The sequence below is a fragment of the Stegostoma tigrinum genome, chromosome 4 (genome assembly GCF_030684315.1).
Source record: "Stegostoma tigrinum isolate sSteTig4 chromosome 4, sSteTig4.hap1, whole genome shotgun sequence".
Taxonomy (NCBI): domain Eukaryota; kingdom Metazoa; phylum Chordata; class Chondrichthyes; order Orectolobiformes; family Stegostomatidae; genus Stegostoma; species Stegostoma tigrinum.
Genome location: NC_081357.1, coordinates 80,126,159 through 80,143,161, shown reverse-complemented (window position 1 = coordinate 80,143,161; position 17,003 = coordinate 80,126,159). Strand labels below are relative to the sequence as shown.

General features: G+C 46.4%; 1 protein-coding gene and 1 non-coding gene across 7 annotated transcripts in view; both read left to right on the top strand.

The window, feature by feature from the left end:
• The first annotated feature begins 2,942 nt into the window (after window positions 1–2,942).
• The window catches only part of ift172 (intraflagellar transport 172), a 182,322-nt gene continuing 168,261 nt past the window's right edge, over window positions 2,943–17,003 (top strand). The window contains exons 1-5 of one of the 6 annotated variants that reach the window (XM_059645468.1): window positions 8,717–9,784; window positions 10,487–10,632; window positions 14,811–14,966; window positions 15,635–15,803; window positions 16,097–16,240. In XM_059645468.1, coding sequence (XP_059501451.1) covers window positions 16,121–16,240 — 120 coding nt within the window. In that variant the 5' untranslated portion in view covers window positions 8,717–9,784; window positions 10,487–10,632; window positions 14,811–14,966; window positions 15,635–15,803; window positions 16,097–16,120. Of the gene's footprint in view, window positions 3,403–8,713; window positions 9,785–10,486; window positions 10,633–14,810; window positions 14,967–15,634; window positions 15,804–16,096; window positions 16,241–17,003 lie in introns of those variants that run through there. The other 5 variants (XM_048530807.2, XM_059645469.1, XM_059645467.1 and 2 more) reach the window with 5 other exon arrangements.
• On the top strand, window positions 9,212–9,284 carry trnat-ugu (transfer RNA threonine (anticodon UGU)). Its single transcript has one exon. It is a non-coding gene; the product is annotated as a tRNA-Thr (tRNA).

Below are 17,003 nucleotides of genomic sequence, written 5' to 3'. Positions count from 1 at the left end.
TCTCATGGGAGCAGGAAAGCAGCACCCTGATTCCAGGTGACGGGAGGTGTCCTGAGGCTGCCTCCGACACCCAGCCACGCGCCACTGTAGGGGGGCGCCTCCTAGTGGCTGATGTCACCTACAGGAATGCTCCCCTGAGGCTGATCGACGTGTACGCCCCAGCGGTACGGAGTGAGCGGTTGGCCGTCCTGTAGCGGCTTCCACCCCTGCTGGCTACGTCCAGGCCGGTCATCCTAGGCGGAGACTTCAACTGCATCATCGATGCAGATGGACGATCCGGCGTGGGGACAGCGGGTAGGGGGAGTCAACTGGACATCACGTCCAGATTCCTGATGGGCACGGTGAAGGACGCCAAGCTGCTCGACGTCTTCAGCATCCCTGCAGACGGAGCGCAGTGGAGATACACGGCCAGACGGGTCTATCCGCTCAAGGATAGACTTGCTGTTTGTGTCACCGGCGTTCTCGGTCAGGTCCACCGGCGTCGAGCCGGTGTTCTTCTGACCACTGCCTCCTGCTGGCCGACTGTCACTTACAGGACGACCAGCTGGCTGGCAAGGGGACGTGGAAGCTCAACACGACTCTGTTGACCCCAGAGAATGTCGAGGAGCTTAAGAGGGAATACATGGTTGGAGAACCGTGAAACCCCTCTTTGAGTCTCCGGGCGACTGGTGGCAGTCAGTGAAGGAGAACATCAAGAGGTTCATTGTCCTCAAGGGTGTTCAGAAGGCGGGAGAGAGGCGGGGGAAGCTGTCGTGACTCCAGAAAAGGATGCAGAACCTGTACCTTCTGCAGTCGATGGGGGTCGATGTCATGGAGGACCTCCACGAGGTGAGGGGCCAGCAAGCCTCGCTCTTCGCCGCGGAGGCCTCCAGGATAATCTTCCAGTCCAGGGTCCACTATGTGGAGCAGGACGGGACGTGCTCGCATTTCTTCTTTCAGAAGGTGCACAAAGAGAGCTCTGTGCTTAGCCGACTGAAGGACGACGATGGCTTGGTGACGTCGTCTTGGCCCGACATTTTGAGGATCAGCAGATCCTTCTACGCCGGGCTGTACGACGCGATGCCCACGGACAGCACGCCCTTCGAGTCGTTCCTGTCGTCTATCACGGAGGTCTTAGACAACGTCACGAGGGAGTGTCTGGACCGGCCGATATCCCTGGACAAGCTGACCAGAGCCCTCAAGTCCTTTGAGAGGAATAAGGCTCCCGGGAGTGATGGCTTACCGGTTGATCTGTATTCCGCTCTGTGGGACCTGGTCGGCCAGGACCTGCGGGAGGTGTACGATAGTGCGCTTTGGGCAGGGGAAATGTGCAAGTCCATGAGGAAGGGCATCATCACCCTTATTTACAAGAGGAAGGGGGAAGAGGGAAGAAATTAAGAATTGGCGTCCCATTTCATTATTGAATGTGGACTACAAAATCCGGGCCAAGGTCATAGCCAACCGGGTCAGGTCTGTCCTGCAGTCAGTGATTCACACTGACCAATCCTGTGCTGTGCCGGGCAGGAAGATCACTGAGAGCCTTGTGCTCATCAGGGATACGATCGCCTACGTGCAGGACAGGCGGGTGGACACCTGCCTCGTCAGCCTGGACCAGGAGAAGGCCTTCAACAGGGTTTCTCATGCTTACATGAGGGACGTCCTCTCCAAATTGGGATTCGGGGAGGGCATCCATAATTGGATCCGGCTGCTCTACACCAACACCGTTAGCGCAGTCTCGATCAATGGGTGGGAATCGGACAGTTTTCCTGTCAGATCTGGAGTCAGGCAGGGCTGCCCACTCTCTCCTGCCTTGTTCGTGTGTTGTATGGAGCCCTTCGCCGCATCCATCAGGAAGGACGTGAGCCTGAAGGGCATGACTATCCCAGGCAGCGGAGGCCTTCAGGTCAAGACCTCCTTGTACATGGACGACGTCACCGTCTTCTGCACCGATCGTCAGTCGGTGAGTAGGCTGTTGGACATCTGCGGCCAGTTTGAACTGGCCTCGGGTGCCAAAGTCAATGGGGGTAAGAGCGTGGCCATGTTCTTCGGGAACTGGGACAACCGCTGCTTCATCCCCTTCACCGTCAGGACAGACTACCTGAAGGTGCTGGGTGTTTGGTTCGGTGGAGCTAGGGCGTGCACTAAGACTTGGGAGGAGCGTATCACCAAACTGAAGCAGAAGCTGAGCAGGTGGACGCTCCGGTCCCTCTCCATCGCGGGTAAGAACCTGGTTGTCACGTGCGAGGGGCTTTCAGTACTGTTGTATGTGGCGCAGGCCTGGCCTATTCCCTGGACCTGCGTCGCTGCGGTCACCCGGGCCATCTTCCACTTCATTTGGGGGTCGAGGATGGTCCAGGTCTGCAGGGACACCATGTACAAAGACCTGGAAAATGGGGGAAAGGACGTACCGAACGCCACCCTCGCCCTGGTGGCTACCTTTGTGTGTGGCTGCATCAAGCTCTTACTGAGGTTCTACCTGTCCCCGGTGTTGCGAAGGATGGGCCTGGCCTCATTGCCGCGGAACCCTCCAAGTAGTTGGCCCGTCCCATACCACCTGTCCTTCGTGGAGAAATTTTTGAAAGGAAACACCTTTGACCACAAGGCCGTCAGGCAGTGGTCAGCACGTAGTATCCTCGAGACCCTTCGGGAAAAGGAGAGGGTGGATCGCGTCGTGTGGTTCCCCACGCAGACTGCCAAAGTCATTTGGCAGAATGCCTCATCGCCAGAACTTTCAAACAAGCACAAGGACATTGCTTGGCTAGCGCTGAGAGGGGCTCTGCCAGTGAGATCCTTTATGCATGCCCGGAATCTCTGCGCCACCGCACGCTGCCCTTGAGGCTGCTGCGGGGGGGACGAGAGTGTCGATCACCTCCTTCTGGAGTGTGCCTATGCGCAGGAGGTCTGGAGGGGGATGCAGTGGTATTTGTCGAGGTTCGTCCTGAGCAGCTCCATGACACGGGACTCCGTGCTCTACTGGCTGTTTCCCAGGACGCACGCCGAGACCAACATCAACTGAGCCTGGAGGACCATCAATGCGGTGAAAGACGCTCTTTGGTCTGCCCGCAACTTGCTGATCTGCCAGCTGAAAGAACTGACCCTGACCGAGTGTTGCCGACTGGCGCACTCCAAGGTCCATGACTACGTGCTGACGGACGCGCTAAAGCTTGGGGCAGCCGCTGCCAAGGCGCGGTGGGGAAAGACCACCGTATGAAACCCCTCGTCCAGAATAGAAAAAAGGGCCCTATCTGGTAACTGGGCCCAGCTGGCGCCTTCCCCAACTGGTCAGGGGCCAATGGGGACTGTGCGGGGAGATGACTGCCAATGTATTTTCTTTGCTTTGTTTTTTTTTTCATCTTTGTTTTGTTTTTGCCTCTAGTTGGTGTATGTACCCCTTGGGTAACCGGGAGCAGCTTGCATGACTGGGTAGGTGTATAAATGTTTTATTTTCTGTATATTCTATGAATAAAGTATATTTTTTCAAATAAAAAAAGTGACAAAACATCTGAAAACGAACCTTCCAGCTCAGTGAGCAAACTTACATCCAGAACCTCATCTTTATCATGGATGTCCAGTCCCTACACACTTGCATTACAGGCCTTCCGTTTCTTCCTGTTCTGCAGGCCCGACCTGTCTCCCTCCACTGACACCCTCATCTGCTTAGCTGAACTTGTCCTCACCCATCTTCAATTCCTTCCAACTTCCTACAGACAAAGGGGTACCCACATGGGCCCAAATTATGCCTGCCTCTTTGTGGGATATGTGGAACAATCCCTGTTCCAAAGCTACACTGGCCCTAACCCCCACCTCTTCCTCCATTACATCGATGACTCTATTGGCGCTGCCTCGTGCTCCAACTTGGAGCTCAAAAAGTTCATCCACTTCACTAACACCTTCACCCCAACCTTAAGCTCACCTGGACCATTTCTGATACCTTTCTCTCCTGCTTGAACATCTCTGTCTCTATCTCTGTCCTCTCATCCACTTTGCTGCAAGAAGGCCATCCCCTTATTTCCAATTGCTTTGCCTCCGCCGCATCTGCTCCTGAGATGAGACATTCCACTCCCAGACAGCCTGGAAGACCTTGTTTTTCAAGGACTGCAATTTTCCCTCCGCATTGGTTGAAAATGCCCTCAGCCATGTTCTTCGCATTTCCTGCAACTCATCCCTCACACCCCCTACCTGCAATAACAAACAAAACAGAATCCCTCTCGGCCTCACGTACCACCCCACCAACTGCCAAATCCAATGCATCTTCCTCCCACACTTCCACCATCTGCAATCTGACCCAACTACCAAAGACCTTTTTCCCTCCTCACCCTTATCTGCTTTCCAGAGGGACCACTTTCTCTGTGACTCCGTTGTCTGCTCCATACTCCCCACCAGCCCCACCACCCCTGGCACTTTTCCCTGCATCCACAGCAAGTGCTACACCGATGCCACCCGAAGGCTGCAGGAACAGCATCTCATATTTGGCTTGGGATCCCTGCATCCCAATGGTATCAATGTGGACTTCACAAGCTTCAAAATCTCCCCTCCCCCGCCCACATCCCAAAACCAGCCCAGCTTGTCCCCGCCTCCCTAACCATTCCTCCCACCTCAAGCCCCACCCCCATCTCCTACCCACTAGCCTCATCCCGCCTCCTTGATCTGTCTGTACTCCCTGGACCAACTTATCCCCTCCCTAAATCCCCACCTACATCACCTTTACTGGTTCCAATCCCACCTCTTTGACCTGTCTGTCTCCCCTCCACCGATCTTCTCCTTTATCCATATTCCACCTCCCTCCCTCTTTCTACCTATTTATTTCAGAATCCCCTTCCCATCCCCCATTTCTGAAGAAGGGTCTTAGTCTGAAATGTTAGCTTTCCTGCTCCTCTGATGCTGCTTCATCCAGCTGTACACCTTGTTATGTCAGATTCTCCAGCATTGGTAGTTCCTGCTATCATTGAGATTGTTGACTTGCTCGCTGAGCTGGCTTGTTCTTGTTCAGACATTTCATCACCATGCTAGCTGACATCATCAGTGGACCCCCCCCAATGAAGAAATGTTATTCTACTCCGCTTGGAACTTATACTGTTTGATCTGTTAAGGTGAGTCCTGTCATTTCTGGTTTTATCTGTATGGGTTTGTATACAGGGTCCAATTCTGTGTGTTTGTTGATTGCATTATGGGCAGAGAACCATGCGTCTAGGAATTCCCGTGCGTGTCTTTGTTTGGCTTAGGCTACAATTGTTACCTTGTCCAAGTTAAACTGATGGCCTTCATTGTCTGAGTGTACAGATATTAAGGAGAGTTCGTTGTGCTGCTTTGCTGCTAGTTGATGTTCATGTATTCTGATGGCTAGTTTCCTTCCTGTCTACCCACTGTAATGTTTGTAGCAGTCATTGCATGTAAACCACGTTGGTTCTGCATGTTTTGGGAATGGGGGCTTTAATCCTTGTAAGTGTTTGTTGTAGAGTGGCTCTGGGCATGTGGGCCACCATGATTCCTAGTGGTCTTATAGCAGTCTCTTTGTCAGTTCCAATGTGTTCTTGATATAAATGCAATGTGGCTAGTGCGTTAAGGCATATTGTGTCCTCCTGTTGTTGTCTGTTTAGTAGGCATCTGCAGATGAAGTTGCGGGGAACTCCTTTTAAAGTGAGGATTTTATATAGGTGCTCTTCCTGTTTCCTGCATAGTTCTGGGGTGTTGCAGTGTGTCCTGACCCATTTAAATAGTGTCCTAATGCAGCTTTATTTGTGGGTGTTGGGATGGTTGCTGTGGAAGTTACATTTTCGATCAGTATCCGTTGATTTTCTGTATACTGAGAATTGGAACTCCCTGTTGGTCCTATGCACATCTTTAACATCCAGGAGTGGAAGTTGATTGTTGCTTTCTTCTTCCCTTATGAATTTAATCCCCGTGAATACGCTGTCGATGGGGTTGTGGGTCTCTTCTAATTTGTTGTGTTTAAGAATGACAAATGTTTTGTCTACGTACTGAATACGTAGTTTAGGTTGAATGCAGGGGAGGTTGGTGTGTTCTAGTCTTTGCATGACTGCTTCTGCAATGAATCCTGACATGGGTGACCCCATTGGTGTACCGTTGATCTGTTTGTTTACTTCACAATTAAAGATGAAATGTGTGGGAAGGCAGAGTCTAGTCGTTTAAGTATGTTGTCATTGCTGATTGAGCTCCTGGTCTACGTTGAGATCCTAAAAGAATATTTCTCATCAGTCTTTACCATCAAAAAAGGCAAGGATGCTAGGGAAGTTGGGGAAATAAATTGTGAATTCTTGAAGAGAGTCCATACCATCAAAGAGATGCTGGAAGTCTTGAAACGCATTAAGCAGATGAATCCTTGGGACCTCATGAAACGTATCACAAGACTTTGTGGGAGGTAAGGGAGGAAATTGCAGGGATCCTCACGGAGATATCAAGAGCCATGGGTGAAGTGTCTAAGGATTGGAGGTTGGCTAATATTGTGCCATTATTTAAGAAAGGCTGCAGTTAAATGCTTGGGAGCTGCCAGTAAGCCTAGCGTCTGTGGTGGGTAAGTTGCCAGAAGAGATTCTGAGATACAGGACCTATAGCCTTTGGAGAGGCAAGAAGTCTTTTGGGATAGTCACCATGGCTTTGTGCGTGGGAAATTATGTCACATGAAATTGATTGGGATTTTTGAAGGGGTGACCAAGAAAGTAGATAAGGGCAGTGTGATAGACATTATCTACATAGACTGTAGTTGGGCGTTTGATAATGTACTGCAGGGTGAGTTGTTGAGTAAGGTTAAATCTCACAGGATCCATGGAGAGCTGGCCACCTGGATACAAAATTGGCTTTGCAGGTTGAGGTTAGAAGTAGTAGTAGAGGGTTGCTTTTCAAACTGTAGGCCTGTGACTTGCAGTGTGCCATAGGGATCGATGCTGGGTCCACTGTTATTGTCATTTATATAAATGACTTGGATGAGAAGTAGGAGGTATGATTAGTAAGTTTAATGATGATACCAAGATTAGTGGTATAGTGGACAGTGAAGAAGGTTATCTGGGAATACAATAAGATCTTGACCAACTGGGCAGGTGGGCTGAGGACTGGCAGATAGACTTTAATTTAGATAAATACAAGGTGTTGCATTTTGGTAGGTCAAACCAGGGCAGAACTTAAACAGTCAATGGTCGTGCCCTGGGGTGTGATACAGAACAATGAGATCTCAGGGTACAGGTTCATGAAAGCTCCTTGAAAGTGGAGTCACAAGTACACAGAGTATTGAAGAAGGTATTTGGCATGCTTGCTTTCATTAGTCAGAACATTGACAATAGGTGTTGGGATGTCTCGTTGCAGCTGTACAAGACATTGGTAAGGCCACAGTTCTGGTTGCCTACTATAGAAAGGATATTATTAAACTAGACACAGTGCAGAAAATATTTACTGGGATACTACCTGGACTGGAAGGTTTGAGTTATATGGAGAGGCTGGATAGGTTGTGACCTTTTCCCCTGGAGCATAGGAGATTGAGGGGTGACCTTATAGAGTTCTGTAAAATTATGAGAGGCATAGAAATATATAGCTAACAGCTTTTCCCCATGGTATGGAAGTCCAAAACTTGAGGGCATAGGTTTAAGTTGAGAGGGGAGAGGCACAAAAGCATCAGAGGGGCAATTATTTTCACACAGAGTGAGTGTCTGGGACAGGCTGCCAGAAGTAATGGTGGAGGTGAATACAATTTTGTTACTTAAGAAACATTTCCAGTAAGGCATTTGATAAGGTTCCCCATGGTAGGCTCATTCAGAAGGTCAGGAGGAATGGGATACAGGGGAACTTAGCTGCTTGGATACAGAATTGGCTGGCCAACAGAAGACAGCGAGTGGTAGTAGAAGGAAAATATTCTGCCTGGAAGTCAGTGGTGAGTGGAGTTCCACAGGGCTCTGTCCTTGGGCGTCTACTGTTTGTAATTTTTATTAATGACTTGGACGAGGGAATTGAAGGATGGGTCAGCAAGTTTGCAGACGACACAAAGGTCGGAGGTGTCGTTGACAGTGTAGACGGCTGTTGTAGGCTGCAGCGGGACATTGACAGGATGCAGAGATGGGCTGAGAGGTGGCAGATGGAGTTCAACCTGGATAAATGCGAGGTGATGCATTTTGGAAGGTCGAATTTGAAAGCTGAGTACAGGATTAAGGATAGGATTCTTGGCAGCGTGGAGGAACAGAGGGATCTTGGTGTGCAGATACATAGATCCCTTAAAATGGCCACCCAAGTGGACAGGGTTGTTAAGAAAGCATATGGTGTTTTGGCTTTCATTAACAGGGGGATTGAGTTTAAGAGTCGTGAGATCTTGTTGCAGCTCTATAAAACTTTGGTTAGACCGCACTTGGAATACTGCGTCCAGTTCTGGGCGCCCTATTATAGGAAAGATGTGGATGCTTTGGAGAGGGTTCAGAGGAGGTTTACCAGGATGCTGCCTGGACTGGAGGGCTTATCTTATGAAGAGAGGTTGACTGAGCTCAGTCTCTTTTCATTGGAGAAAAGGAGGAGGAGAGGGGACCTAATTGAGGTATACAAGATAATGAGAGGCATAGATAGAGTTGATAGCCAGAGACTATTTCCCAGGGCAGAAATGGCTAGCACGAGGGGTCATAGTTTTAAGCTGGTTGGTGGAAAGTATAGAGGGGATGTCAGAGGCAGGTTCTTTACGCAGAGAGTTGTGAGAGCATGGAATGCGTTGCCAGCAGCAGTTGTGGAAGCAAGGTCATTGGGGTTATTTAAGAGACTGCTGGACATGTATATGGTCACAGAAATTTGAGGGTGCATACATGAGGATCAATGGTCGGCACAACATTGTGGGCTGAAGGGCCTGTTCTGTGCTGTACTGTTCTATGTTCTATTTCCATGGGTACATAGCTGGGATAGGTATGGAGAGATAGGGACCACACACAGGCACATGAGATTAAATTATTTCTGAAAACTGGGCATAATGGACAAATTGGCCAAAGGGCCTGCTTCTATGCTGTAAACCTCTATGACTCTAATCAATGACTTGAGTGGCAGGAAGAAGATTGTGAAGGCATTGGAAAAAAATGTTCTTGCAAAGAGGCCATTAGAGACAGATTATATAATCACTTTTTGGCTGTTACAATTAAATAAGACTACAAGAAAATCAAAGGTACCAAATAAATGAACCAACAAAAATTTACCAGGGAAAAAAAAATTCATTTCATATGAACTACCTATTTATCACTTTTTTTGTAATGACTACGGGGATGTGGCTCAGTGGTAGAGTGCATGCTTTGTACGTATGGGGGCCGCGGGTTCAATCCCCGGCATTTCCATTTCTTTTTCCATACGGCCTTTGTGCTTTCATTGGGAGTTAGCGAAGGGCCTTGAAATTTTCTCCGGATGAACCAGGCATTTTTGTTCCGGTTCAAACTCCATGTCTATAATTTACATTCTTTAGCTTTGTGAGAACAAGGAAACACTCAGTTACTGCCTCTGCAAGTCCCGTACATGTCCTTTTCCAAATGAGTACCTGCACTGGTTGGAGGAGCCGGTTGAGATTTTGGATTTGTGCCAATGTTCTTTTAATGCTTTTTTTGCATTAAACCCATCGAAGATGTTAAAGTAACCGCCGCTCTATTCATTTTATCACCGCGCTCGGCCTCGTGGGTAACACGTCATCCAGAGGCTGAGTACCCAAATACAGTGACGTTTGTGACCGTAACCAGGGAAACTGCAGCTGATCTGTGGGAAGAAATAAAGCGGACGGAGTCGAGATTAGGTCTGGGAGAAACTAATGCAGCTGAAACATCTGAAAACCCTTCTGAATCCTCAGGTACAGCGTACACGTTGTGATCGCTTGCGTTGTCCACTGGTTTAAGGCCACTCCCCTTTCCTGGGTCGTCCGGGGTGGGAAATGCCATGTGTTTTGTGGTCCCGACAAGAAAAAGACAAATTGCTGGAGAAATTCAGCAAGTCTGGCAGTATCTGTGTAGAGAAAAACGCAGTTAATGTTTCTAGTCCATGACTCTTCCAAACTCGAAACGTGAAATGTGATTCCTGTCCCTCCACAGATACTGCCAGACATGTTGAGTTTCCCGGGCAATTTCAGTTTTTGTTTAAGATCGGTTTTATGAAACGGTAAGGTCGAGGATCGCTATGGTCTCGACGTCAGTCCTTCAGAAACTAAGAGGACCTGCATTTGTGTAACACCTTGCAGGATTTTCCAGACTGCCTTACCTTATAGCTAATATGAAAGGCATTCACTGTTATAATGTGGAACGTATAGACTTTCAGAGTTGCTACTCATTGACTCTGGGTGGACGTGCAATTCCTGGAGACTAATCCTCTAAAATCGATTTCACGTTTGTATTAACATGCTGCGGATGTAGAAAATCTGATGAAACAAGTTCTGATGAAAGATCATTGATTTGAAAACTTGAATCTTTTCCTTTCCCCATTGCCGCTTGTTGTGTATTTCCAACGTTTTGTTTTTATTTTGCGTTTGTGTATATTTATTTCTATTTCATTCCTTCAGTTTCACTTGTGTTAAATGGATGAATTTTCGCTCTGGAGGGAGCCGAGATGTAACTTATGTTCAGATTCACATTTGCACTTGTGCTTACCGTCACGTCAAGAAACATAAAAACATTGACTAAACCTGACGGATTTATTGCACCAAAGGTGATATGACTCAATGTTTCTGTGTCAGTTGAAAAACAGTAATTTAACCTACTCCTATTTTGCAACTTTTATTCTGTAGCCTAGTCACTTCCAGTGCATATTCAAGCGCCTTTTAAACGCACTGGGGGATTTCTGCCTTTATACTTCTGTCAGTCAGTTCCAGAACCCCAACTGTCTTTTGGCTGAAAAAGATACTTGTCAACAATTACAGCACTTAAATCAATGACTCCTCCCCAAACTCGTTATAGACCTCAGTGCTAAGGGAAATAAGTATTTCCTATTCACTCTGTCTACTTCTCAACAACTAGTGTTTCAAAGAAAACTATCCCATCCCATTAAATCTTCTACTCATAGCTAGAATTTTACATTCCTGACAATTTTACATCCTTGTTAAACAAACAATTGCTGTTGCTGGAAATCAAAATCAAAAACTCACCGGTCTGGTAGAGTCTGTGGAAAGAAAGCAGAATTAATGTTTCAGGTCCAGTGACCCTTCTTCAGTACTGATTGTAGCTAGGGAAAGATTGGTGTGTATGTATACTGAAGATGAGGTGGGGGAAAGAATAAACAATAGGTGGAGATGAAGCCCAGAGAAAGAGAGACTGAGCAAACAACAGTTGGTCAGACAATAGAATGGATTAAGGTCAGTTTGTGGGAATCAGTAGCTGTTAATTGTGACCATCAGTAGCTGACAATGGATTGGTTGTGATTGCAGCCCTTACGATGACAAGTCATGGTGTGTGGGAGTTCAGGTAAGGAATTGGGAGAAGGTTCTCTGGCCCTAAAATTATTGAACTCAGTATTGAATCACAAAGATTGCAGAGTCACAAAGCGAAAAATGAGATGCTACTCTTCTAGTTTGTGCTGAGCTTCCTTTCAGTACTACAGCAAGCCTTTGACATAGATGTGAGCCAAGAAATATGGTGGTGTGTTCAACCGGAAAGGCAACAGGAAGCGGTAAGAACAGAGGTGTTCTGTAAAAGTCTGTGCTTTGCCTTTCCACTGTAGAGGAGACCACATTGTGACCAGCAGATACTGTGGTGCTCTGACAAAGAGTCATTTAGACTTGAAACATTTGCTTGCTGTCTCTCCATAGATGCTGCCTGACCCACTGTGATATCCAGCAGTTTTTGTTTTCAGTACTATGGACTACATTGAGCGAAGTGCAGGTAAATCACTGCTTCACCTGGACAGTGTGCCTGGGGTGTTGGATAATGACGAAGGAGGAAATAAATGGGCACATGTTTTACCTTCTATGATTGCATGGGACGGTGCCATGTCAATGTGGGAAGGTGTTTGGAATGAAGGAGTGGACCAGAATGTCCTGGAGGGAATGGTCCCTGTGGAAGGCTGACAAGGGAGTGGAGGGGATTATGTACCTGGCAGTGGCATCCTGCTAGAGGTGGCAGATATGGCAACTAATGGTCCTTTAGGTGTTGATGCTGGTGGGGTAGTAAACGAGGAGGAGGAGCTGGAGCCTGATACTATTGTAGGAAGAAGAGAAGGTGTGAGGGCCCACGTGTGGGAGATCAGTTGAACACAACCTAGGGCCCCATCAACCATGTGGTGGAGAATTCTTGGTTGAGAAATAAGGTGGATGTTTTGGAGGCCCCCTTGTAGAAGTTGATATCATTGGAACAAATGCAACAGAGACGGAGAAACAGAGAGAATGGAGAAGAATCTTCACAGGAAGTTAGGTGTGAGGATGTATAGACCTAGTAACTGCTGTGGGAGTCAGTGCGTTTGAAGTGGATATGGTGGCCTGCCTATCCCAGAAATGTAAATGGAGATGAAGGTCTTATGATATTATTGCTGGACTGTTAAACTAGAAACTAGTGGCTAATGTTCTAGGGACCTGAGTTCAAATCCTGCCATTTTGAATTCAATAAAATGATGACCAAGACTTCATTTGTTGACTGTCCACAAAATCCATCTGGTTCATTAATGTATTTTAGGGAAGCAAACTGCTATCATTATTTGTCTAGCCTACTTATGACAACCACAGCAATGTTGACTTTGAACCTCAATTAGGGATGTGCAATAAATGCCAGCTGAGCCAGTGATGGCCTCATGCTATGAACAAATTAATTAAACAAAAAAGGGAACAAAATGTTGAGGAAAAGATGGGCCAGGTGAAGGTGAGAGCAGGGTAGAAATTGGAAGCGAAATAGATAATCATTTCTAATTCTAGATGAGAGATGGAAGCGGCACCAATGATATCATCGATGTACTGGAGGGAGTTGTAGGTGGTGGTCAGAGTAGGACTGAAATGTTCCATGTATCGCACAAAGACACAGGTGTAACTAGAGCCCATGCAGGTCGCCATGGCCACACTTTGACCTGAAGAAAGTGAGATGAGTTAAAAGAGAAGTGAAGACAAGTTCCGCCAGCTGGAGGAAAGATGGTGGTAGATGGGAATGGTTCACACCTTCTTCTAGAGGGAAATGAAGAGCCCTGAGCTTTATGCTCATCCTTGGTGAAGAGGAGGTGTCTGGAGTCAGCAAACTTGAAATTCTGAAACCGATGTAAAATTTCAGATGTAAGTGGGAAGTTACTGATCAAGGGCAGAAAAAATCGAGTTGAGGTAGGAAGAGATGAGTTCAGTGGGACAGGAACAGGCAGAAACAGTGAGTCTGCCTAGGCAGTCCTTTTGGTGGATTTTGGCAAGGAGGTAGAAGTAGGCTTTACGAGGTTGGGAGACTGTGAATTCAGCAGCAGTGGGCAGGATGAATTGAGATTAGTGACCAACGTGGACACAATAGACTGAATTTAGTGTAGGGTCAAGGTCTGGGTGCGATAGGAAGTATCCATAAGCTGATACTTTGCCCTGCAATGTAGAAATCACTACACCGGACAACAACAGGCCCACCCTTTCGGCAGGCTTGTTTACAAAGTCAGGGTTAGGTCTAAGGGCATGGAATGCAGTTCAAAGGGAGATAAATTGGAATACATTAAGGGGTGCAGAGAAATTAAGGTGACCAATATCACGTAGTCAGTTGTTGATGAAGAGCTTGAGTACAGGTGAAGGGCTAGAGGGAGAGGTCCAGGAAGAGGGAAGGTGTTGGAGGTGGGTGAAAGCATCTCTATTGCACCAGTTCTGATGATGCCAGCTTCCATAAGAGGGCCTCTAAAATGTCCATCTTCTTCCTCAACCATTGTCAGCTACTATTATCCCAATTAGCAGCTGTTGATGCCCCCAGGCTGACCTGTATCCATCCCCTTGTCTGTCTAACTGTTGTTTTGTTTTTACCTCTGGCCTTCATCTCTGTCTATCATTTACTCCTCCTCTCACCCCATCTTCAGCATATGTAGCAATCTTTTCCTGGCTACGGTCAGTTCTGAAAAAGGTTCACCAGATCCGAAACGTTAACTCTGCTTTTTGTGCACAGATGCTGCCAGATCTGCTGAGTTTTTTTCAGCAATTTCTGTTTTTGCCCCAGACATCCTTGTTAATCTTCTCTGTACATTCCTTCACATTCTTCCTGTAATCAGAACTGGACACATTACTTCAGCTGCAGTCTAACCAGTGAAGTTCTGGCATGCATTCCCTGTTCTTGGGTCTTGGCTAATAAAGGAAAGTATTTTGTATGCCTTGCTGATGACCTTGTATACCTGCTGGAGATCTGTAGACATACCAAGAATCTTTTGCTTCTCAACGTAAAGTCATAGAGTTGTACAGCATGGAAACAGACCCTTCGGTCCAACCAGCCCATGCTGACCATTTTCCAAATCTAAACTAGTGCCACCTGTCTGTGCTTGGCCCATATCCCTCCAAACGTTTCCTATTTGTGAATTTGCCCAAATATGTTTTAAATGTTGTAACTGTACCTGCGTCCTCCATTTTTTCCGGTAGTTCATTCTTCACACAAGCCACTTGGAGAAAAAAATGTTGCCCCTCATTGTACTTCTCAAATCTTTCTCCTCTTAGCTTAAACATATACCCGTAGTTTTCAACTGCCACCACCCGTCAGGAAAAGACCCTTGTCATTCACCTTATCTCATTCCCTCATGATTTTATAAACCTCAATAACATCACCCCTCAACTTCCAATGTTCCAGTGAAAAAATAATCCTAGTCTTTCCAGGCTATTTTTGTACCTCAAATCCTCTATTCCAGGTTACACCCTAGCAAATCTCTTTTCTAAACCCTCCAGTTTAATAATATCCTTCCTATAACAGGGCAACCAGAATGGTACTAAGCTGTGAGGCTGGATGAACACGGCAGGCCCAGCAGCATCTCAGGAGCACACCAGAATGGTACACTGTACTCCAGAAGAGGCCTTACCAACGTCCTGCACAACCTCAACATGATGTCTCAACTCCTATTCTCAAAAGGTTTGAGCAACGAGGGAAACTGTGCTAAAATGCCTTCTTAACTAACCAGTCTACATAGAAGAATCCTTACAGTCTGGAAACAGGCTCTTCGGCCCATCAAGTCCACATCAACCCCTAGACCATCCCATTCAGACCCAGTCCCTTATAAACCCACCTAATCTACACATCCCTGAACACTATGGGCAATTTAGCATGGCCGATTCACCTAGCCTGCACATCTTCGGATGTTTGGAGGAAACAGGAGCACCCAGAGGAACCCACACAGACATGAGAAGAATGTGCAAATTCCACACAGAGAGTCACCCAAGGTTGGAATCGAACCTGAGTCCCTGGCGCTATGAGGCAACAGGGCTAACCACTGAGCCACCGTGCCACCCTCACTGTACATGTGATGCGAATTTTCAAGAATTATACTTAACATCTTCCTACCATGCCTTGCCTTGTTTGCTGTTCCCAAAGCATTACTTGGATTCAATTCTATTTGCCAGTTTTCTGCACACCTGACCAATCCATTACTTCTAGTAGTCTGCCCCTCTCTTCCTCATAAACCATGAGACATTTGTGTATCATTAATTTTTTTAAATCGTGCCGCCTAAATTAAAGTCTAATACTGTTACAACCCATATCTGTCAACCAGAACTTAACATGCTATTTTACTATTTCCACAGCCAACAGTCACCTCAGTCAATTTTCTTGGATCTCTAAACTCTTGTTACGGGACTCCAACCTTCCTCATCTTGGTCCTGGGACCATTCTTCCACTCCTCTGTAGACACTCTTCTTTGAATACTGCCACGTACAGTGCATGTGATTTTGTTACTTTCCAGCAAATTGTCAGGTATTGCACTTGTAAAAGTCAAAACCTTGTTTAAAGAGAAAGAAAGTCAGTGATTTGGTCTGGAAATTTACGTTTGAAAACAGGTTAATAGTTAAAAACGGCTAGCTCAAAACGAACATCAAAATAAATATGAAGTTGATCAGATGCGGTGGGTTGCCAGAGAGGGTTGTTAACATGAGCATTCTACCCTCAGTGAATGGTATGAATTATGGAAGAGCAAAGTTAAATCGAATTATTACTTCTTTTAAATGCAGTCTTAATTTGTGAACTGCAGTTTTCTTTCCTCTTCCCAGGATGGTGCTGCTAAAGTTACATGTATGTCATGGGCGCCCAATAACAGCAAGTTTGCAGTCTGCACTGTGGACAGAGTTGTTCTTCTGTATGACGAAAATGGAGAAAGAAGGGATAAATTCTCTACTAAACCTGCTGATGCCAAGGTTAAAAAATTATTTTCTGAAATAATTATAAGTAACACTGTGGCAAATATATTAATTACCATGTTCAAAAGATGTGCCATTGTCCAATGATACAGCAGGAGAGTAATTTTAAAAATCGAAAGAACTACGGATGGTGTAAATCAGGAAAAAAATAACAGGAGTTGTTGAAAGTTCGGCTGGTCTGGCAGCATCTGTCAAGAAAAAAATCAGAGTTAATGTTTCAGGTCTGGTCACACTTCCTCAGAGGGTTCTTGGACATCAGATCTGATTTCAGACATGTGCTGTAAAAAGCCATTTGGTGCAATGATGAGAACTGTCACCCCATGTCCATCTCCTACATTACCCAAGAAAGGCAGTGTTGTGTATTGGATAATAGTACGGACATTTTAGAGTTCATGTGAGGTGAGCAGTTCGTGGACTTTGTGCAAACTATTAAACTTTTGAGAGGTGATAGTGAATTTACAATGTAGAGTTATAGAGATATACAGCATGGAAACAGACTCTTTCATTCAACTCGCTCTGCAGACCAGATATCCTAAATAAATCAATCCCATTTGCCAGCATTTGGCCTATATCCCTGTAAACCCTTCCTATTCATATACCCATCTAGATGCCTTTTAAATGTTGTAATTGTAACAGCCTCCACCACTTCCTCTGCCAGCTGATTCCATACACACATCATCCACTTTGTGAAAAAGTTGCCCATTAGGTCCCTTTTAAATCTTTCCCCTTTCACCTTAAACCTATGCCCTTTACTTTTGGA